Source organism: Stigmatopora nigra, chromosome 2 (assembly GCF_051989575.1).
Source record: "Stigmatopora nigra isolate UIUO_SnigA chromosome 2, RoL_Snig_1.1, whole genome shotgun sequence".
In the NCBI taxonomy this organism is placed as follows: Eukaryota; Metazoa; Chordata; class Actinopteri; order Syngnathiformes; family Syngnathidae; genus Stigmatopora; species Stigmatopora nigra.
Genome location: NC_135509.1, coordinates 12,863,750 through 12,885,628, shown reverse-complemented (window position 1 = coordinate 12,885,628; position 21,879 = coordinate 12,863,750). Strand labels below are relative to the sequence as shown.

Here is a 21,879-nt window from a genome sequence, read left to right as displayed (position 1 = left end):
ATCATTTGCATGTTTTTACAAGAGAGGGGCAGCCGGAATGCCTTTAATCATGGCGGCTTGGCCCTTTTGTCAGCCACATATGTTCCTCCCGCCTCGGAAATAAATTGCTTGTGTACACACGGGCCGGTACTCCGTGACCCTTGTCTGTCACGGTGAGAATTGCTTTCACGGCGTGTTAAACGAGCCGTGGCTGTGTTGGTGTTTGCATGCACGCCATGGCTGGGCCTCTAATCCCTCGGTGTGTCGTGCACTAGCTATGGTGCAGTCTTCAATTGAACACACACAGGATGTGGCTAATTGATCCCCCGCTACTGAAAGTGTTGTGGCCTATAGGTAGCCACGCCTCAATCCGAATTGAACCCACCTGGCCGGCAGAGCCAACCATGATTGTGCTTAAAAAAAATCTAATGAGACTGAAAAAGGAATTGTTGACGTGCACTACAATTTACTTTCATTTTTTTTTCTTTACCGATAAGATGACTTTATTTCAATGAAAAATGTCATTCGCAGGTTTGTGTGGTCCGTTTTGTTTTATTTAAAGACATCATAAATTACACTTTTTAAAAAATTTATGGGGCAAGTGAATATATTTTAGAAAATAGTTGCATTGACAATTTGGTTACCAGTTTTTCCTTTGTGCATGCAAGTAAATTATTGCTTTTGCCAACTATGGTGTGCATATTGGAAGCAAGACAGGACACAACTTTAAAAATTAAAAAAAAACATTTAATTGTCTTCATCGTTCATTTGATGGACATTTTGCAGAGTTGAAACAAGATTCTTAAAAAAATTGCAGGTGTTCTTTAAAATATTAAAACTCATATGTGGCAATATTTAGAAACTATCTCGACACTCATGTATTTCTGCTAAGAGATCTCCCCACACACTTATTCCTCTGACATCAAAGTTTCCGTCTGAGATCTTCAAATCAGTCAGCTCTTTTTCTATAATTCTGCCCAAAGTGGGACACGCTTCAAACAAAAGAAGAAAGTGCTCAACCACTCCCCGAAAAGACACTTTGGGACGTGTCCCGCTTTGCACCCACTTGCCATCGTCCAAGCAGTACTCCATATCAGCGGTCCATTTTTTAAGAACGCCATAGTACATGTCCCTAAAACGTGCATTTCCTTTTGCCAAGTCTTTAAGACGAGACGTAGGCAACGTGAGGCACATGTGCTGCAGCGGGCTATGTTTTTGCTGGAGCCAGTCAAGAAGAAAATCCACTGAAGCGCTTCGTGCGTGTGCCTTTTCTCCAGTCAGCACGTCAGCGAAGACCAGACACAACCGTTCTGCTTCTTTGCATCCCTCCAGCAGCGAGTCAAGAAACCGCTGCGCCCGGAGAGTTTCACCGCCTGGGCTCAGCAGAGCGTGAAGCCTCTCGGTCAACAAGGCGGCCTGGACTTTGTCACCGACAGCCGTCTGACCCGCGATGGGGCTTAAAATTTGAATAGCAGATTTGCGTTGAATTATGCTACTGCAAAGCCCGCTGACTTCCTGATACTCTCCTGCTTTAAAGCATGCTGGCTTTGTTGTGTCGAATAGTATCTTCATGATGGAGAGGGGGAGGTCAGGGTTCTTCAGGAGTCCCGAAAGCAACAGATGCTGGCACTGTGACAGGTCCAAAAAGGACAGGTCAGCATAATCTCCATAGATAGCTCTCAATTTGCCATTAGCGTGATGTACTTGCATCTCCATGAGCTCTCTTATTTTGGGGTTCTGGTGGAACTTGGAGAAAAGCTGTTCACAGTAACAAGCCCAGTGAAAAGCCCGAGTTACACACTGGAGGTCCCAGAGACGTACGTCACTGCTCCGCGCCGCCACCGCCAGGAGCTCGATCGTGCTCGCTAAATTCTTCAGCGCAGCCTCCATGCAGTGCACTCGCCGGTAAGATCGGTCGGGCCTCTTCTAACAACCACAGACGATGGCCAACTTAAGTCCAAATGTTCTCCCTACGACGATCACAACGGCGCCATCGAAACTAAACGCTCGCTGGGACTAACCGGCTTGCTACAGTGATCACATGGTGAGTTCGTCGATCGTTCGCATACACTTTAAGGCGTTCGGCTATTGAGTAAATATCATATGTGAGCGTTATAAATCGACATTTTAGAGTTAAACTTAATAAATGGTAAAACTCACGCTCCATTTTGCACTTTATCCTTCAACTTGTTTTGTATGCGCCGCTTGGATTTTGGCGCATGCGTACTGCCAACTGCGAATCAACTGATTGGGACAATCGTAGATATCTTAGATACTACTAGATATATGGTGAACTCTCAGAGCCATGAGAACCTGGCGTTATTATTTGTCGGCCTTTTTGCGTTAGAACCGTAAACGTTTGTGATCTTGTCACTATTTATTAATACGTAGGCAGTTGATTAACTGCCTACTTATAAATGGTGAATATAATAATACATATTTTTCAAAAAAGTCCCCTTGAATCATAGCCACCCTAAACGTTTTTATTAACAAAAAGTTTGTCCATGCATCAACATTTAAATAGGCGCAGACTCCACCTATAGACATCAAACTAAGAAATAAACAATATTGTCTTATTTTTTTGTGGAAAAACTGCCAATTTGATGCATTTCAATCCACTTGCATTGATGGTGCAATTTAGGAGGTTCCAATAATTATAAAACAAGTTATTGAAAATATTTGTGTGTCTCTTTTAATAATTACCTACTTATTTGCAAATTGCACCACATTGCACACAATTATAAATCAGCACAGTATGCATGCTGCACTGTATTGAGCTGCTCTATTGAATCTGCTCCAGATATGGCATAATGAGTCAATGCGCCTACATATTAGTGAGGGGAGGTGGGGGATAAAACTTCCCTCCCATCAACTGTGGGAGTGCGTGTATTCCTATGTGATGCCAGACATTCCCGGCCCATTCTTTTGCTGAGACTTCAACCTGTAGGTGGGTGCACAGCAGTGAAAATTATGAAAAGTGGGATTGAGCTGCTCAGAGGACAAGTGAGAGGAAGGTGCGCAAGCTGCAGCTGAACCCTGGAGGGTGAGCACTGATAACAAGCCTTTTTAAAATACTAAATTATGTTGCCAATCTGTTTGAAACTTGTAATTAATTGTTCTTTCAGTTTCAGTAAATTCTTACAATATGACAGTTTTAAGCCAATAATTGCTGCTTGGATTAATACAAATGATGACTAGTCTAGTCATGGGGATGGTTTTCATTTTGAATTGGATTTGTATCATTACTCATGGATTTTAAACCCATAATGTGATTGGTGGATTATCTGATGTCACTTTTGCTATTTATTGACGTCGGTTTGAATGTCATGCCTGGTGGTTTTGTAAAGCATGAAGGGGGATTAAAAAGCATATTTAAAAAACTTCTGTCACAGCAGTAAATCATGTGTGCAGCATATGAATTGACATATGACTGGATTGTTGTTTTATAACAGAATGACTAATCATAGTGTTACTTATTGATAGTGTATGTGAAGCACATGTCATAATAAAGGCCTGATGTGCTTGATGTCGCTAGCCCGTTTCAAAATGAATGAACCAATAGGAAACTAGCACATGATCCCAGATGAGATGAAACGTTGTCATCGCAGGGTCAGCAGAATCAACACGTTGACAGTCAAATAGAGCAGGTGATACAATTCACCACGCGCACGTGTATATGTAAACGTAGTGAACTTTTGCTCCCGTCAAAATGTTGTTCCAGATCTAATGCATGGCATGCCAAAAGGGTTAGAACAACAGAACCACTCTTGTTATTTTCTAATTGATGTGATTTAGCTGCTGGAATTCCCATCCGTGTGGCTTTCCCGGAGCAATCTACAGCCACAATATGTTACGGTGCTGACATGGCAGTCATGAGGTGTCCTGGTCTGAGCAATGTTAATGTATATTTTACCATCATTGTGCAGTTCGTCTGTTTAATCCCGAGTCAACATCTATATCTAGAGTGTGACGCTGGGAGTTTTAGTTGGCCAGTTTAGTGGGATGTACGCCTACAAAAAATCCAATAGGGAGGCAAAGTCGGTTATGTTTTTTGACCTGAAATTGAGGAGGTCAGGAAACAGTGTGGTGTCAAGCCAGAACAACAATTGGATGTTTCTTTTAAGGATAGTTCTTCAGAAATATGTGCTTCAAATGTCAGCAAGATTTTGAGTCAAATTTCCGGAGAAGTAAACAGTTCTAAGCAAAATGTAGACAAATCAAACAATTACCCTCATTGGACTAATGTAGTATGCCCCAGCAATATTTAAAACTTTTTGAGATTTTTTTTTTTTTTAGAAAGAGATTAAAAATTAGGGAAGAAAGTCGAATAAAACTTAACTGTATTTGATAAATATGCAGTAGAAAATGAAAAAATACCATTTGAACATTTAATTCAGGCCATCTTTCATGTATTATGAGGGGGTGCCTGTTTACCTCTGTTGGTACGCTTACCATACTTTGAAAACCTACCGTGTGTACTTCAATAGTTTGAAAAAAACTGCGAGACACGAGCACTTGTCCAACCGTCCTCTTTCTGTCTGGCGGCCTGCTCCACAGCACCGCTGGGAATGTAGCACCTGCATGCTGTAACTGGCCGACTCCTCAGTTTAGGATGTAAACATAGGTCAAGGTACGCTTTTATCAACTTTTGTCAAGATCCCAATGTCCACAAAATGGTTTGGTGTTATCCAACTACAGAGGAAATCAATGAACATGTTTTTCAAAGACCATCTTCTTATTTTCAGGCTTTCATTCCTTGTTTGAAGAAAAATCTCTTGAACTTTGCACACTGGGCCATTTGGCAGCCACGAGGGGCTCCTTGGGTTGTATTTCAGTGAATAGTGGCATTCATTCTTTGCAAATATGGTTTTAACAAGTTGAAGGACAGTAATCTATTGTTTTTTAGAGTTATTGTGAAACCTTGAAATACACAAAGCGCTATCATTGAGGTATCCCAAATTTGAATCATTCTCGGCATATCTTAATGTATATCATGCTTGCATAAACTTAAGCAAATTTAATTAAAATCAGGTGTGAAATTGACTTAAACCAAGTCCTGTTTACTCAAAATGTTGATTTAAATATACCAAACTATACAATAATTACAGTTAACTCCCTTTTGAGATAAAATAGGTTGACTAAAAGTTTAAAAATTCAGCTTTTTTTTAAGTGTAGTCATAGGGAAATTATGTGCTAAAGGACATTATGCCAAACACAAGCACCTGTGATTCTTCATAAAACATTCCTATTCCTTGCAATGTCATCATGTCTGCATTGCAGTGTAACCTCCTCCTTTCTGCCAGAAGTCCTATTGGTGGAATTCCCAATTTGAAGCCACATTGTAGAAAAGAATGCCAAAATACTTTCATGTTAAAGTGAACTTTTGGCATAGCTGAATATGGGGAAACTGTGTTGAGTCAATGAAATCACATTACAGGCGCTGAGGAGCAGTTAAGTATGGCTTTGAATATTGATGGCAAGTGCATTCCCTCGCCAGGCTGCGTTAATGAGGCCTCCTGCCTTGTTGAGTCTGCTGAAGTAACTTAAACCACACACGCTGGACTGACTGGAAGACGCAGTTTTTGCATTTGTCATTCATTAATGCCACACAATGCATTCTAAACTATGCCACTATTAAGCTTGTGGACTACATCTTTTTCTCTTGTTTTTTTCTTAACTCAGTTCTTCTCATTGTGGGAAAATAAGCTTGAATGTCAGTTATAAGAATCCATTAATCACAAATAATTTTAAAATCCATTTTGACTGGGAGGGCTGGCAGCAAAGGATTGCTTATTTTTTATTTGTTGCGAGAGTTAAAATATTCGTGATTGATATACATTTTGATATTTGTGTTTTTGTGCTAGAAGCACCTCTATTCAAATCCAAATTATGTTACTAGTCATTTTTCAAGTTGAGTCGCAAGTCTTTTAACATTTTGTCAATTCGGGTTTAAAGTCCTCATAGTCATACGATATGAATCCACGCCACTGTGAATCACGGTGTGGTTGTTGTTTACAGCCATGCCACTAACAATTCACATAATAGTTTGACATTTAAATGTGGGATTAGCACGACAAAACAGATCCACTCCATGAGGACTGTATGGATGTTTGCTTTCCAGATGCTGATTCTTCCTGCCTTATGTCTTTCATTACCTCAGGCCATCCATAGGGAACCATGAACATCTCCTCGAGCCCGAGTCGACATCCGATCAACCCGGGCCTGCCTGGTCGGCATGAAGCCAGTTTATTGCCCATGAAAGAAGACCTCGCTCTCTGGCTCAGCAATATGCTTGGTGTGTACTAAACAATTACTCAGTAAAAAAATGCCCTGATTTATAAATATCTCACCCTCAAATCCCCCCAAATCATCTCTTTAGTCGTATTGCTGTAAACCCATTGAAGCAGACCAGTTTAAATTTGTGTTTAAGTACAGATGAACCACCAGTCTTTACATAATCTCCTATAGATTTGCCTTAATTGAATAATGGGTATCATTACAGCTCCGGCGTAATACAGTGCTATTGGTAAGGAGGAGTGGAAGAGCAGAAGCAGGCTCATAATTGTCTAATAAATCACTCTGTGTGCTCTCGTTAAACAGCAATGCACTTGCATAAGAAACAAATGAATAAGAGTGCCTTTAATATGATTCAAATGAGCAATGTGCTTATAGTTAGTAATGCAAGAGAAACAATGAGTCAACTGACTTTCTTTAGTATATGAGCCATTCCCATTAAATCTGGTACAGAAATCAAACTGAAATGAAGGTGTTTAGGGGGAAAGTGTTTATAGTGGTCCACATGACCCAAAATGTGATGTCCATGTATTCTAGTTCGATGCCAGGTCTTAGGGATTAGATTTCTTGCTTTTTCTTTTGCAAAATTAATCACTTGCTCTACAAATGGTTACAGTTATTAACTAAGAAATATAATAAATTGTCAAATATTTTTGCATTTGAGGAATCTCTTTTAAAAGTGTGGTAAAGCTAGCAAAAATCTAATTTCCGCTTTTTTTTTTTACTAAGTGTCTGGTTTTGGGGGAATATTTCCTCTTACACTAGACATGAAAGAGTAAATTGCCATCACATTTATGAAACACAGCCAAGTAATTTCACATGTGGTGGCAATTTTCGGAAAATGTGGGTATTATGCTAAGAACTGTATATTCTGAAGCGGTTTTAACTTCAAATCTTCCACTCTAAAACATATTACAAATTTCATAATTACATTCTCTCAACCTTTAATTGTGCATGCGTGTGAAGTTTTATCACCACTGGGCTTTTCTGCAGGTGCATGGAAAGTAGCTGAGTTCGAAGCAGCCATTAGCGTTGCAAATTTAATAACTTATACTACGAAGCCGTCTTCTTGAAGTTGAGCCTGAAGGGGTTGTTATGCTAAGCATAGTTTAGGTGGGAGAAGCATGGAAAAAGTCTACCGTTTGAGTGGGAGGAGGACACTTGGTTCTATTGACGAGTCTCGGGCGATGAGAGGCAGAGACATTTATAGGAATGAGAAGCCAAAATGAAAATGTTTTTTCAAAGTCTCTCTGGAATAAATTGTTTTCACCCAGCAGAAGCTGTGGCAGGCATATGCCTGCAGTACTGTAAATCTGGATCTCACTGAGTATTTCTCAAGATTGCAATCTCTTTTTCTGGGCAAAATACAACATTTGGAACTCATTAAATTTTGTGAACCCGGACCCCTCTTGCTATAAGAAATAGAAAGAAAAAAAATTCTCCGGTTTCTTTCCACAGACACCCCCTCGCCACCAACTCCTATTACGCGATGATCTCACTTAGAAAGAATCAACTGCTGGAAGTCAGTCAATTTGACACCACATTTTAATTGTCAAACTCCAATATCTCATTTTGCTGTGCAGGTGCAAATATGTCCACTTGGATTTAGTTTTTGTAGGGAAGCACCTTTTGTAAGGATGTAATGGACAGAATATTTCATTTGTCCTGTGCTGAATTCTCTCTATTTTTACTTTATGTGTCCCCTGAACAGGCTTGGAAATCACCGCTGAGAGCTTCATGGAACGCTTAGACAACGGCGTCCTTCTATGCCAGCTGGCTGAGACACTGCAGCAAAAGTTCAGGCAAAATAGCCTGCCTGTTCTCGTCAACGCTAAGGTATTTAAAAAAAACAACACCTGGAGAACCCCACCATTACATTGGTTTAGTATGAGAATTAGCATCATAATAGAGAGGTAAAATGACCTGACAGAGACAGGAAACAGCAATGTGAGATTACAACCAATTTAGAACCCATCCATTTTATATATTACTAAACTGTCATGGCGGCCCGAGTGCTTGCTTGTTAACACGTCGACCTCACAGTTCTGGGGTCGAGGGTTCAATCCTAGATGGGGTACTCACTGTGTGGGATTTGCGTGGGAACCCCAGCTTCCTCCCACCTCCCAAAAACAGGAAGGATAGGCTGTTTGAACACTCTAAATTGCCCTTATATATGAAAGTCTGAACGTGAATGGTTGTCCGTCTTCATCCTTCTTCTTTGAATTTAAATTGGTTTCTTAGTAGTAAATGTCCAATCCATTTCTAAATGGAGTAACGAATAAACCCATTGTTCTTTTTTTCCCTCCATCCCTCCCATTTCAAGTGAATTGGACGTTTACCGCAGTCAATAGAACGCATTAAACGGAGTAAATTAGTCCATGCAAAAATAATGCAAAGAAATGCATTTTCATCACTTACGTCATGTTATTTTTCAACGTTTCCATCCACAAGACATGATTCTTGCCAAGCCAAATACAGTATGTTAAAAACACAAAATTAATATTTTCCTCAACCCATAATCAAAGCTTCTCTGAAGCATGATTTGAAAAGTCACTTGTGGTATTTGATCAGACGTGCTTAGAGCGATTACATGCTTCTGTCTGAAAAGGGGGAGCAAAACAAAAAAGGATCTGCTCGAGTTTCTGTTTAGAGGCTGAATGGGAAGCACAAGACACTTCTCTTAGCAAAACTGTGTGAATTGTTGACGTTTGCAGTAGGTCTCCTGATCCCAGCATAGACATGAGGAAAATGCTTGAGGTCAAGAACGTGGGATGACAGGGACGCTCCGTCTATTGAGATTCTTTTGATCGCGTCTGAGATTCAGGAGGGGACAGCAGGGGCATTCTCTCTCATCTTGGCAAAAGTCGATAAAAAAGTTTGCATTTTGTGCTTATGCAAGAAATATGCTACGTCACGGTGAATATGAGTCAATGCTAAGCATTAGGTATTGCAGCAGCTAAATCTGTTGCAAACAGTGTACCAGACACTCATTTTCAGCTCATTGCGGACCTGTACTTACTGTAATTCTTCACCACAATAAAGACTACGTCCATCTGGGTTCAAGCTGCTCTATAATCCAATGTGAAGTCAGGATAAGTGATTCCAGGAGAGACAAGTGATAAACTATTTTTTTGCGGTTGCTGACTCGCCATCTTCCCCATGTGTGTTGCTTCCATATATGAAAAAGGAGGATGATCTGTCGTTCTTGTCATATGACCACCATGGGATATGCGCTATGCAGCACACGTCATTATTTGGGGAATTTTACTGCTGTCTCAGGGGCTGCAGGTTGAGTTGAGTATGTACAGATGTGAAGGCAAGCGTGTTGGGAATGTGCAGAAGTTAGTATCTTTGGCTGGCATAAAAACAAGTTGTTGGTTGATCGCTCTTAGGTAGGGCTGCCAAAATGTATTGTTTGGATAGTTGTCGATTAATTGACTAATCAACTCTTTATTTACCATTATAGTAGAGTCATTGTGTTCTAAAAAGATTTGCAAATATCGCATTCAGGTGAATTGTAAAGATATGATTTGCTTTCAGTGTGGAATACAGAAATATGAATATACTTACTTTTTTGTCCTTTGAAACATTTTAAATTAAACCAAATCATAACTTTATAGTGATGATATTTACTGTTTTTCACATTTCTGATTTTTAATTTAAAAATATTTCAAGAAATAAAAGGATTAAAATAATATGTTTAAAATAATATTTGTTATTTTCCTTTTAATTTTTCAAAATCAAAGAGAGGACATAGCATCAACATAATATTAAGATATATTTCAACAGTGTCTCTAAACTATTACTGGTAATTCACTGTCAAATGGTTGTAAAATAGTTTGGTAGTTGCTTATTGAAAGGCTAAAAACAAAAAATCCTTGACTGCCATTGACTTTAATAGACATCCAATCCATTTTGACCAGGAGGGTTGGCAGCCGTCTCAGTTGAAATGATCTGGGCGTTTATTGCCGTCATTGGCACTAAAACATCTTTCACAGTAGGAACCCGGACACAAAAAAAAAAAACAGCCCAAGGAGAGCCAGGAAAGAAAAGAAAATACCCTCCAAGACGGCATATTTCCAGCATGAGGTCATCGCACCTTTCTCATAGTACAGACACACATATCCTGTATAAAAACCACAGTAAGGAGCATAAATCTCCCAGAAGATATTGTGTGGGGGCTGTGGGTTGTGAGCATGTCATCTGATCTCTAATCATTGTGAGCCTGGCGAAGTAGTCCCACTATTCTAACCCGCCATCTCCGTATTGATCCGTGTACAAAAAAGGTTTTGAAATATAAGCCTGTCGGCAAATGGATGATGTGGTGGTGAGGAAGGTTATAGTAGATGTATATATTGTTTCTTTGCACAATAACTCTTGCATACAATCTAGTCATGAGTATCCAAGGATATTAAAATAATCTTACAACCTGTTTATTTGTCAAACAGGTCATATCTGATCGAAAGATCCCCTGCAGACGGAGCGCACCATCCGGTTCTTTCTTTGCCCGGGATAACACAGCAAACTTCCTGTCTTGGTGTCGGGAGATAGGAGTGGGGGACACGTGCTTGTTTGAGTCTGAGAGTTTAGGTGAGTGTATAACAGAACTACTGTAGAAATGTAGTATTCCTGCAATGGAACACTTAAAAAATAATTCATTATTCTCTTTTTTTTGCTCAAGAGAATAATAAAATCTCCTTTAGAACTATACTGGAGCAATCCTTTTTTTTTAAACAGTATGTGTGAGCATTCATAACATTAGTGTGAATACTTGGCTCTCAGCATTCCCAGAACAAATGAAAGGACAGGCAGAAGAGTGTTGGGAAACTAGGCCAACACTATGCAAATGTTTTCCCTCAGCCAATAGTAGGCACAGTTCTCCTTTTTGTCATGTTATCTCACAATTCCTTGATGTGTTACAAGAACATCTCGGGTCAATGTAGAAGTGATAAAAGGAAAATGCATTTAGATTGACATGTGAGCTCTGAAGTAACATAGATACTAAGAACATTTGTAAAATGGTTACTTTTCTCATAATTAACATTTGAGCTACTGATGGATAAACGTGCTGCAAATGGTTTTTGCAGACATTTTGCATGTGCAACACTGAAAAGCTATGTCAGTCAGTGAACACTCTGGGCAGCTGACAAATGTATTTTCCTTGTTTTCCTTCTTTCTCTTAAAGGAGTTTGTCATGTCAACAACACCAGGTTTGCTTCTGTGCTTTGCATATGCAGTTTTGTGTGAAATATGTACATTGTGGTGTGAGTCAAGCACCCCCAATTCACAACCGGTAGCCCACTCAGTGGCGTAACTTGAGCCTCCATCCCACTCCGTTAATGTCAAATGCGTAGGTTTGGTGTATTTTAGGATCTGTGTTAATTTAAAAAAATCTTTTGATTAGAATTCATGTTTAACACTCATTTGCAAGAGAATTTAATTGAATCAGATTACTTTTTTCCATTTTCTATATTGGATTTTATAAACAGGCAACTTTATTTAACATTTCATATGCAAGTCAGTCGTCCAATATGCTTTATTGTTTGTTAGATTGTACATATATGTTTCCTATTAACAGTAAAAAATGTGGTAGTTGAAAGGCCAATTTATATACTTTTTTAAAAATATTTTGTATTTATTTTATTTATTTGTGTGCTTTCCTGTTAGCACACAATGACCTGGAAAACTCAATTCCTGTGAGCATGTTGGCATCCTCGTGAAAGCATTTGATATTAATTGTGATATTGTCATTGTGCAGTGCTTTTTGTTTTTGTTCATGCTCACTGTTTGTTCCTCTTCATTCACCGCTTATTATTATTACCATTTGACATGATCTGTTGTCTGATTAGTGTGAACTAACACTGTTTTTCTTCTACAGTTCTTCACAAGCAGCCTCGAGAAGTTTGCATCTGCCTGTTAGAGTTGGGCCGGATAGCTTCCAGGTGCTGTTTATCTTTTGCGCTCACCATCATATGAGCCTTCACAAATTATAGTAATGTCATTTGCACATGGAACTTTGCTCTGAATAATACATTGTCGAGCGTATGCAGTAACTGCAGAGACTAACATGCATGTCTTGGCGGCACAGGTTCAACGTGGAACCCCCGGGCCTTATAAAACTAGAGAAAGAGATTGAACAAGAAGAGAAAGCACCTCTACCTCCACCGTCACCCGTTTCCCCAGTCCAGCCCCTCCCGCCTTCCCCTTCATCGTCTCCCTCCCTTTCTCCTTCCCCATCGCCTACCCTCCCCAAAGTCACCTCCAGCAGAAAGAGCACAGGAAATTTGCTGGATGATGCAGTAAGTCAGAAAGTGTGTGCATGGTCTCGGGTGGAAAGTCTGTATAGTAAACCCTGCTTTTACTGTATGCACCTCACAGGTAAGATATATTGCGGATGACCCCCCCTGCAGATGCTCTAATAAATTCCACGTGGAGAGGCACTCACAAGGCCGATACCGTGTTGGGGAGAAAATGGTCTTCATACGAGTGAGTACATGTCACTTTATCATCAGACATAACACAATGTGTTTTAAAACAAATGGTTTTGTGCATTCAAAGCAGTACAAATAAATGTAGTCGTATATTTTTGAAAAGTAATTTGCTACACACTGAAATGAAGCCAGAAATATTTGAGGCACCCATCAAAGCTTAAAGTAAGTTTGAAAAAAAAAAATATTTTCTTCAAGGATGATTTTTTTTTGTCCACCAAGATTTACAGAACAGCGTCATTTTGTCATACTACTTTGCACTGCCCTGTTTTCTGTGAAGTTCAGGATGAAAGCATCCAAAACAGAGACTTTACTGTCACCCAGTGGCCGCAATACTTCATTTTAATGATTGGAGAGTTTGTCATTGATGACACATGTGGACAATTGTATCCTTCAGGTGTCTGCAAGGTGACTGTGTCACGTGACCTGGGGACAGGTCTTACAACACTTAAGATGAGGCATGGTTGACATAAGGGCGGTTCCGTGGCATGTGTTTTGGTTGAGGTTAAGCCGTGCAGGTGTGTGCCGACAATTAAGGTCCATTAACTATAGAAAAGGAAAAATGGTCGTCTGAGAAGCCACACCAAAACATGTCATAAAAAAAACAAAAACCTCATTTGAATAGAGCTAAAGCACGCCAGCTGGTGGAAGCTGAAATCTCACTAGACACAATCATAAATAGCATCCAAATGCATGAACTGGCGAGAGAAAAGTTACAAAATGAAGTGAATAGACTTTTAGAATACATGTTATACAAATGATAGTAATTTTATGCTGGATGTAGTTTGTATAATTAGGCCCTTTTCTGGTGGAGCTCATGTCTTAGATTTCTACAGGCTAATATTGTGGCCATTAAGTGTAGGTTGTTACTGTGTGACTCAATCTGGAATGAAAATCATCCATTGTATGCAAAGAGTCTGCTGTTGTCATTGACTGAAATGGCCATTGGGACAAATTTCCATTGGCCGACAGGCACTATGTGACTCATTCTTACTGTGATGACCGCGTTATTCTTTTCAAAATATTTGATCTAGTACCGTCACGATCGACTCCTTGTCCAGTAAATGTTACTCAACTTTCCATGAGTGTACAACAAGGTGATCAATTCTCCAGTTAGTATAAATTAGATTCAAGGAATGTCTGCCTCTCTTGGGATGGTGGTTACTTGGCAACCCATGAAACCGGTGTTACACTTTCAAGGATTTACTCTTGGCTCTCCTATACTTTCAGCATATCACATAACAACCTCCCAAATCTAATTCAGCCAAAGATGCTGTTTCCTTTCAAAAGCTTACGCTCGAAATATTATGTAAGCTCTTTTTCATCACTATCTTTTGGACGATTGAATACCTTAATCTTTAGCTCTCGGTTGCCGAGCAACCAAGGACAGGTGGTGAAAAGCTTACACTGCCTTTGTGTACATGAAAAGTCATTTTTATTCCTTTAGCCCGGAATCAATTTGCCTACAAGGGCTTAGCAAACATACCTTTGCATCATCCGTCAGAAGATGCTGTTTGGCCCAGACAGAAATGTCAACTAGAGGACACTTTTTGTCCATTTTTTATGCTATGGTCCACGAGTGTATTCCCCAGTAGAATGTGTGTCAGTCACACACGGTAAAAGCCTAATCAAAATTCTGCAGACAGTCAAACGGCCAGCAACTGCTTTCCCAAAAGAGCAGTAGTAGTGTGTATTTATATTCCGTATTTGCCTATCACTACCTACAATACTAAAAATCAGGAAAAATCAACAATCTTCCTACCGACCATGATTGCACCTTTGCTGGACTACTAAGTACTACTGCACATACTCTGTGAATACAGGCAGTTATTGAGTAGTAATGAATTTTGTGGAAAAATCAAGAGTTTCATAAGAAAACTATGCTGTATTGTTTAGGCTTTAGAAATAACTCGTTACGTTAACCCTGCTGTTGGCTGACCACCAATTCAGGTTGTCCACCTACCCATAGTTGGCTGGGATAGGCTCCAGCACCCCCCATAACCCTTGTGAAGATAAGCGGTATGGATAATGAATAAATGTTACCTTAAAAGATCCTATTGTTTATGTTATTGTTATTATACTATGATGATGATGATGTCTGTTGTCCTACAGTGCACATTTAGTCATGAAATAGGGTCCTACATTTCGATGTAGAGGCCAAGCCTCCAAGTCCCTCTCAGGTGCATGAATGAAAAATTTGTAGTAATTCCGTTAAGTCTTTAATGTTGGTGCGAAGGGCTGTCATATACACGCCCAAGGGCCCCCACCCGTCAATCTGGTGCTGGTCGAGTCCCAAAGCAGCATGATTGAAACGTCTCAGCGACACGTGGCTCCATTAAATCCACAGTCACAAAGCCTGGAGGCCCGCCACGATTGATTGGAAGTGCCGCCCTGCCGATGGCCTCTAGATTGATTCTTTTAAGAGGCTTATAAATGTTGCATGTTGCACCGCTGCAGGGCGGGAAGTCCCATCTCCGAGGGTAAGGTGACAATATTACTTTTAAGACGGCAACCAAGTTTAGTTGTATAGCGCGAGAAGAGATGTAATAGTTTTCATCATAACCTGCTTCACCCTGACTCCGTGAAGGAACTTCTGTCTTTCTGAGGTAGATGCTGAAAGCCTTCCATTATTAAGGCACGATACTTAATGTCCTTGATGCATGCCTTTGCGTAGTAGACAAGCATGAAAATATTTCTCATTATTGCAGGGAGCACAAAACGAATGTAAAAAAAAAACAGAGAACATGATTGTGGTTGAACTTGTTGAAGAAATTTTAGTAGGATTTCACACAAAAAGTCACGATTTTAGTGACCCTAAACTGCCAATCAATGATATTTCCCACTAAAAATGTGGTCTTTGGTCTATGAAACGGAGTGAAGTTATTCCCAAGAACAGGGGTGTATTCTCATATTTTGAGGTTTAACTCATTTGCTTCCAAATGAACGCCCACATCCCTCAATTTTCAAATGAATTGGATGTCAATTGCCGTCAACGACAGTCATATACGATCAATCAGTGCAAATGTCTAATCTTGCGGATATGTGCTCAGATGCTCCACAACAAGCATGTGATGGTCCGTGTTGGAGGTGGCTGGGAGACGTTCGAGAGCTACCTGCTCAAGCACGACCCATGTCGAATTCTGCAAGTGTCCCGCATGGAGGGCAAGATCTCCCCGATCGGCGGCAAAGGCCTCAGCATCAAGGACCTGACGCCCGACAACTACTTGGTGGTAGCGGCCAACTACCGTAGTAGAAAGCCGAGGCAGGAGATCGCACCGTAATGATGACATCTGTGTTACATTCAGGTAGAGATTTCAATACACTGCCTATACATATGGTGTACATGTTCTTTTATATTAGTATACCCAATATTAGTTGATATATATTTTGCACATAGTTAATCCAGAAATTGTTAAAAATGTAACATTTTGCCACGACGTTCATGGGAATGTGGCATGGAATATAAATTGATTATTTGAAATTTTTAATTCATGGGGTGTACATACATTTAGTATATTTTGTATTATATTATATTATTATTAGTATATTAGTTGTGTACGTATACCGATGGACTCAAAAGTATGTTTTATTTTGTTTTGATGATGCTTTCCATAAAATATTGACACAGTGAATATCGATTTACAAAGAACCCAAAGCCCAGTGGTTTGTTGCAGTGTTGCTCACCAACATGCTATAAGGTGTACATTCCAGTAATATTGAGGTGAAATCAAATATGTTTAGTGTTTATTATTCAGTCTTCTACTATATATATTTCCAATTTTGTGATATGAAATATTTTTGAATGTATTAAAAAGCATTTTTCATTGTGGTAATCACCTCAAAATACATTTTAATTACTGTATTTTGTAACCCTTAAATCTAGATATACACTACTATCAGAAAAAATGATCAGCCTATCTCAGGCTACTTGACCCTCTGGTGTCTAATAAGGAGTAACAGGACTAAAATTGATATTTTAAGCAAATACATACACTTGGCAGATTCATTTGTTTTACTTTACTGCCCTCTGAAGGTGGAGAATGTACATCTATGATACATTTATTGTAAAATCATGATGTAGTTATATACTTGTACATAAATGCCTATCAAAGTTTATTACTTAACATGATATTATATCAGAGGGTACGTTACCTTTTTAAATGTTGAACCGTTTCAGGGTGTTTGCTTCCTACTGCCAGTATAGGCTCCAGCACCCTCAGAATTGTAAAATGTGTGAAAACATGGAAAAGTGAACCCAAGCCCTCAGTAGCAGATCTTGCAACTGTTGTACATTGCAATTTGTTGAAATCTTTCTTTTTCTTCTTCCAAATGTTAAGTAAATGTGATCAAGCAAATGCACACATATCAGACAGAAATGTGATTTATTGTAGCATATTACATTGACTTGATTATCCTTGCGACCAAATGCCGAAAACGTTTGCAGATCAAGTCAAAGCAGTGAGAAATGCACTTAGCTCAAAGTTCAATAACTTAATTAGTCCTTCAGTTCCTGACTATATATTCCTTTCACATTATCATTTCTTTATAATTTATGTGTACACACACAAACGTGTTCAAAATAAAATTGTACATATGGCAACCCAGTTCATAGTAAACACAGCAGGCTATACAAATACAGGGTTCGCATTTGTGAAATTCACTGCAGCAAAAGTGAAATTGTGCTCAAAATAAAATAAAACAAATGAAGTGTCAATTTTAGGACCAGAAATATCCTTCGTCTTGAGTGATTTGGTGATGTTATTCACACAAGTGAAAATATGTAATGATCAACTTGAATATAGTCAACTCCAAGCTTGCACAAGCTGCCAAACATGGAAAAAAGAAAATATATATAAGTATATATGAATAAATTGTGACAACTGTCATCATTTTTGGAAATATCAAACAATCCTCAGGTTATTGTTAGATTGCTATTAAGACCCAGCTGATTTGGCAACAAGGCTGCAGCTGTGTGTTTGCTTGCCCTAATCACATTTCATTGCATTAAGCACTTGGAGCTGTTCCTCTCAACCTATTGTGAAATTTAAAACAAAAACAAAAAATATATATAAATCATGCAGATGTGGGGCAGCTGTTCAAAAATGTCTTGCAGTGATCCCACAATGGTTTTGGTGCTTTTTAAGGCTTTGCAGTTTCAGCCCACCTGCCACTAAGGAGGAAACAAACAAAACATGTTTTATTATTTTTATTTATTTCTTAAAACTTATTAAAGCCACATTAAATCTTAAAATACTTTGATAGCACACAAAAGCAGAATTACAACATAATAATTAAGTTGCACGTTCACAATTTCGTCTGTCACTTTTTTTTAATGACAGAAAATTGCTTACCCTCAATCCGCCACCACTAGAAGAAGATGGTATCATCGTCTGTTTCTCAATTTCTTCTTGCTTTTTTCTTTTCCTCTCAAGCCCTTCTGGGTTTTTGACACCCCTGTGTGCTGTCTGGTAAAATGAAAAGAACATTTAATTCCAGGTGTTCCTTAAAAGTATATATAGTACAAAGTTTGGGTAAGGTTAAAACTGCGTGCTGTTTTTTTTTTTTTACCAACAATTTATATTTGAGCAATGAGGGGGCGTCACAAACAGCAAAGCAACATACAGTGTAACTGCCTGAAAAGTGAAACATTCAGAGGCATTGACCACGCAAGATGTGCTGCAAAGTGGGAGTGTGTTAGGATCCGAAATGTAATTTTGTAAAAATTGTGGTAGTAGGAGTGAGGCTAGCAGTTTTGATTCTGCACAGTAAGCTCTTTTGTTTTAAGGAGATCAAGAAAGGTGTGGTGGATGACAAAAGGGACAATCCACAATCACCTATTTGGGTCCACTTACCTTGTGGCAGCTTTTGTGTGGCGTTTACGGGAGATCATGTGGCTTCTCTGGACAGTGAAACATTGTTCACTAAAGACCATCTTAATTGATTTATTTAAAAAAACTATATCAAATTGCTTTAAGAGCTTCCCAAACAATGCTTTTTTTCCACAATTTACATGAGAGCTGTTGACGTTAATAGAGATCCACTTGTGGCTCCTTTCACCCTTCTACTGTGATTTTAATTAGTTTTTACTACAGATGTCCAATTCATTTGAAGCTCAAATTGATTGCCATAATGCCACCCAAATAGTTAAGGTGGCCTCTGTTCTCAAGCACAATTTACTCCAAAGGGATGTCTTAGTGTATGCTGTAAAAAAATGCCATAAAACATTTTTGGGTAATTTTGGGGTCATAGAGGCCACAATATTAACATTTGGTAAACAAGTGTGCCCTAAAAATTGCATAACCCTAAATATATATATTTAATCATTTTTTTACATTTATAATGTATTTAATATATTAAAATGTTGACTTTTTTACAATATGATTATTATTTTATAACATTACAATTTTAATAGTTATACAACTGAAATACACAGGCAATGTGTTAAATGAGTGCCCTACAATGGGTTATACAAACAAATCAATGTAGTGTATACTTCTATTTTAATAAAAAGCAAAAAGGACAAAAGCACACTCATCACTTGACACCTTCACGAAAATGGGATTACTTACTACTATACTGCATTGACTTAATTTTATGAATCTTTCAGGACGTTTTACCTCTTTTTGTCTTTTTTCTGCAGCCTCGGCCAACTGTCGCCTCCTTGAATCCTGGATAGGCGACAAAACTCTTTAGTTTCGCACGCAAACAAATCAAATGTTTAATAGAGAAAGGCAAAAAAATAAAATAATATGTTACATACTGGATCTGGAGTGTCAACAGCGTCGTCGACAGCCCCACCAAGGCAAGGTAGGCACATCCCCATTCTGGACTTGCAAAGGCAACGTTGAAAATAAGTTTTTGGTGTCTGTCTTCTGGGTGAGTTTGTTTCTAAAACAGTCAACTAAGTACTATATTTTTAAGTAGGAAACTACTTCAAAAAGAAAAGTGGGAATCTCCTACTCTTAAAGGCAACGAAATGGGTCATGACATGGACGTTGGTAGCTCCGAGCAACATTAGCATTCAAGCGAAAAAGCTCCAACTACGAAACAGAACCACGACAGTGACGTACACGATTTGTGCAGTTGAATGTAAAATCTTCACGCACCCCTTGTTTAGACACCGCTGCATTTAGAAATGGACATTTTAACTCCAGATCTTGCAAGTTCTAATAACCATCGTGACAGTAAAGCCCATTGACATATATGGTTGAAGCCAACGCAACTGTAGTTGTATTGTGTTGTGTTCAAGATCAGTGGAATAAATGATTCGCCGTCTAGTGATCGTATAAATGATAACTGTAAGAAGACAATGTAATACTGTTGCTTATTAAACATTGTTTATTCGTGTTATTTTCAGTAGGAATTGTACACGTGTTTGTGTGTGTTAATTAATTGCCTACAGAACAGCTGGGTATCAGGAGTACTCATGGTTATGAACGCAACATGGTCACCTGACAAACATTTTCCTACAACCAGTGAAGTAGCGTCACCTTGTGGCAAAAGTGCATATTTGTCAGAATGGGATATATACTATAGTTATGATTAACTGTTTTAAAAACACTCGGTAGACACAATAAATCTAATGTCATATATTCAGAACACCGCCGTTTTTTTCTTTAAAAAAACGCGTGTTTGCCTGAATGACCAATTGCATAATATTTTTCTTCTGAAATACCCGAAATGGGACCTCCATCAGATAAAATTGCATTATTCTAATGAACCAAAGTTATAACCCCTTTACATACGTTGATTTATTCCATGAAATTCAGCCCAAGTCCACTTCTGAAAATATATTGTCCTCTTCTTGTAATTGGTTGAGGGACGGAAAAGTGACGTCCAAGCCTTTTGAGGAGGTGAGTGATGCTCCATAAAGCAGTTCCATCAAATCAGTATTCTCAAGCTTGACAGTTTAATGTTGGAGCCGATTTCCCCCAACAAGCACGTCAAACTCCTCCCCTCCATCCCGACTGCAGCCTTCCAGGTTACTTTACAACTCAAACCCGGTAGAACGGCAGCCCGGTGAGATGCTGTGCCTCTCACAGGTGTATTTACTTGTCATTTGTAAAGTCAGTGATGGAGGATTCCCGTTGATGACGCATGGAGGGGAGAGTATCTCGGAATGTTGATGGCTCCTTGGGTGAGTTCCTCAAATCAGGATAGTTTTAAGCGTAAGAAAGTGAGTTTTTTTATGTTCATCTTATAAGATTATTGTATGTGAGTCCATTCTCCTTTTTAGAACCGTAATAATAACTACTATCATTCTGTTTTTACTTACATTGTGGTAGTATTCTTTTTAATTCTTCTAATTCTACTATCATTATCTTCAACCCATTTCGTGCAGCGGTAGTTCCATTTATCTGAACAACTATAAGTGGTAAACGAAAACAATTTAATTTCATATAGTGAACAGAAATTTCAAAGATCAGAAGTATTTCTTAACACAGTTGGCATCAATAACCTAAATACAGGAGATGATTAATTGTTGCTGTGCCTTAAAACTGTGCTTCCTCAAGCCATAAAACGATAGATGAAATCAGATACGTTAAGTATTGATTTATTCATGAACCTGTAATGAATGTTGGAAACGGCTGGTAAAGAAAGGAAGTCAACATACAGTGGATATGCAAAGTCATCATGTGGTTTTCCATGCAAGTGCTTCTCTAAGTACATATACATAGTATATAGTAAAGTTGAAAATACCAATAATTTAAATTAAATGTTTGCAAAATAACGAGGATCTACTGTAGCGTGACAGCCACTCACTTTAATGAGCTCCTTTCAAACACATGAATACATACATACTGCAACTTCTGATAGTTGTTACTGTTCATATCATTGTAGCTTGAGGCATACATACATGGAATGTAAACACTGTAGCCAATTTCCAACCGCTAATGGAACAATATCTACATATACATATGTGGAGACAACCCTGAAGCTCAGTTTAATTGCTCATGTCAACAAAACCCGGGTTAACCCTTTACAGGGCATTATTACAATAAAAAGCATTTAGAAGATATTCACTTGTATGACTTTTAACACATCATTTAATATTTTCCGCTAAAATAACATTTTATAAGAAGTTAATAATGAATCAGATTTTTTTTTTTTTTGTAAC

At 38.7% G+C, this 21,879-nt stretch overlaps 3 protein-coding genes across 8 annotated transcripts; 1 reads left to right on the top strand and 2 right to left on the bottom strand.

Annotated features, from left to right (window-relative positions):
* Positions 1-720: 720 nt before the first annotated feature.
* Positions 721-2,245, bottom strand: fancf (FA complementation group F). Its single transcript, XM_077743491.1, has one exon. The coding sequence runs from the start codon at positions 1,867-1,869 to the stop codon at positions 835-837; it is 1,035 nt and encodes a 344-aa protein (XP_077599617.1). The 5' UTR covers positions 1,870-2,245; the 3' UTR covers positions 721-834.
* gas2a (growth arrest-specific 2a) lies at positions 1,651-16,169 on the top strand. Of its 5 annotated transcripts, none has more exons than XM_077743520.1 (9): positions 1,651-2,023; positions 2,886-3,022; positions 6,101-6,274; positions 7,985-8,109; positions 10,722-10,863; positions 12,152-12,215; positions 12,362-12,572; positions 12,652-12,759; positions 15,812-16,169. In XM_077743520.1, exons 3-9 carry the CDS (start codon positions 6,157-6,159, stop codon positions 16,040-16,042), a joined length of 999 nt encoding a protein of 332 aa, XP_077599646.1. In that variant the 5' UTR covers positions 1,651-2,023; positions 2,886-3,022; positions 6,101-6,156; the 3' UTR covers positions 16,043-16,169. The 5 variants fall into 5 exon arrangements, with proteins under 5 accessions (XP_077599646.1, XP_077599654.1, XP_077599638.1 ...); XM_077743502.1 differs by having other exon boundaries at positions 1,659-2,023; positions 6,140-6,274; XM_077743528.1 differs by lacking the exon at positions 2,886-3,022.
* Positions 16,170-17,126: 957 nt separating this feature from the next.
* On the bottom strand, positions 17,127-20,091 carry svip (small VCP interacting protein). 2 transcript variants are annotated; one of them, XM_077743556.1, is made up of 6 exons: positions 19,868-20,091; positions 19,522-19,585; positions 19,379-19,429; positions 18,614-18,660; positions 18,113-18,226; positions 17,127-17,931 (listed from the first exon to the last, which is right to left on the bottom strand). In XM_077743556.1, exons 1-5 carry the CDS (start codon positions 19,888-19,890, stop codon positions 18,145-18,147), a joined length of 267 nt encoding a protein of 88 aa, XP_077599682.1. In that variant the 5' UTR covers positions 19,891-20,091; the 3' UTR covers positions 17,127-17,931; positions 18,113-18,144. The 2 variants fall into 2 exon arrangements, with proteins under 2 accessions (XP_077599682.1, XP_077599674.1); XM_077743548.1 differs by lacking the exon at positions 18,614-18,660 and having other exon boundaries at positions 19,868-19,992.
* Between the last annotated feature and the right edge of the window lie 1,788 nt (positions 20,092-21,879).

Coding starts and splice junctions, on each gene's coding strand:
- fancf (XM_077743491.1), bottom strand. CDS start 1,869: ATGGAGGCTGCGCTGAAGAATTTAGCGAGCACGATCGAGCTCCTGGCG.
- gas2a (XM_077743528.1), top strand. CDS start 6,157: ATGAACATCTCCTCGAGCCCGAGTCGACATCCGATCAACCCGGGCCTG. Junction 10,864..12,151: donor GTTTGAGTCTGAGAGTTTAG/GTGAGTGTATAA, acceptor TTTCTTCTACAG/TTCTTCACAAGCAGCCTCGA. Junction 12,573..12,651: donor GAAATTTGCTGGATGATGCA/GTAAGTCAGAAA, acceptor TGCACCTCACAG/GTAAGATATATTGCGGATGA.
- svip (XM_077743556.1), bottom strand. CDS start 19,890: ATGCAGCGGTGTCTAAACAAGGG. Junction 18,661..19,378: donor CAGAAAAAAGACAAAAAGAG/GTAAAACGTCCT, acceptor TTCACTGTCCAG/AGAAGCCACATGATCTCCCG. Junction 18,227..18,613: donor CACACAAAAGCTGCCACAAG/GTAAGTGGACCC, acceptor TCATTTTACCAG/ACAGCACACAGGGGTGTCAA.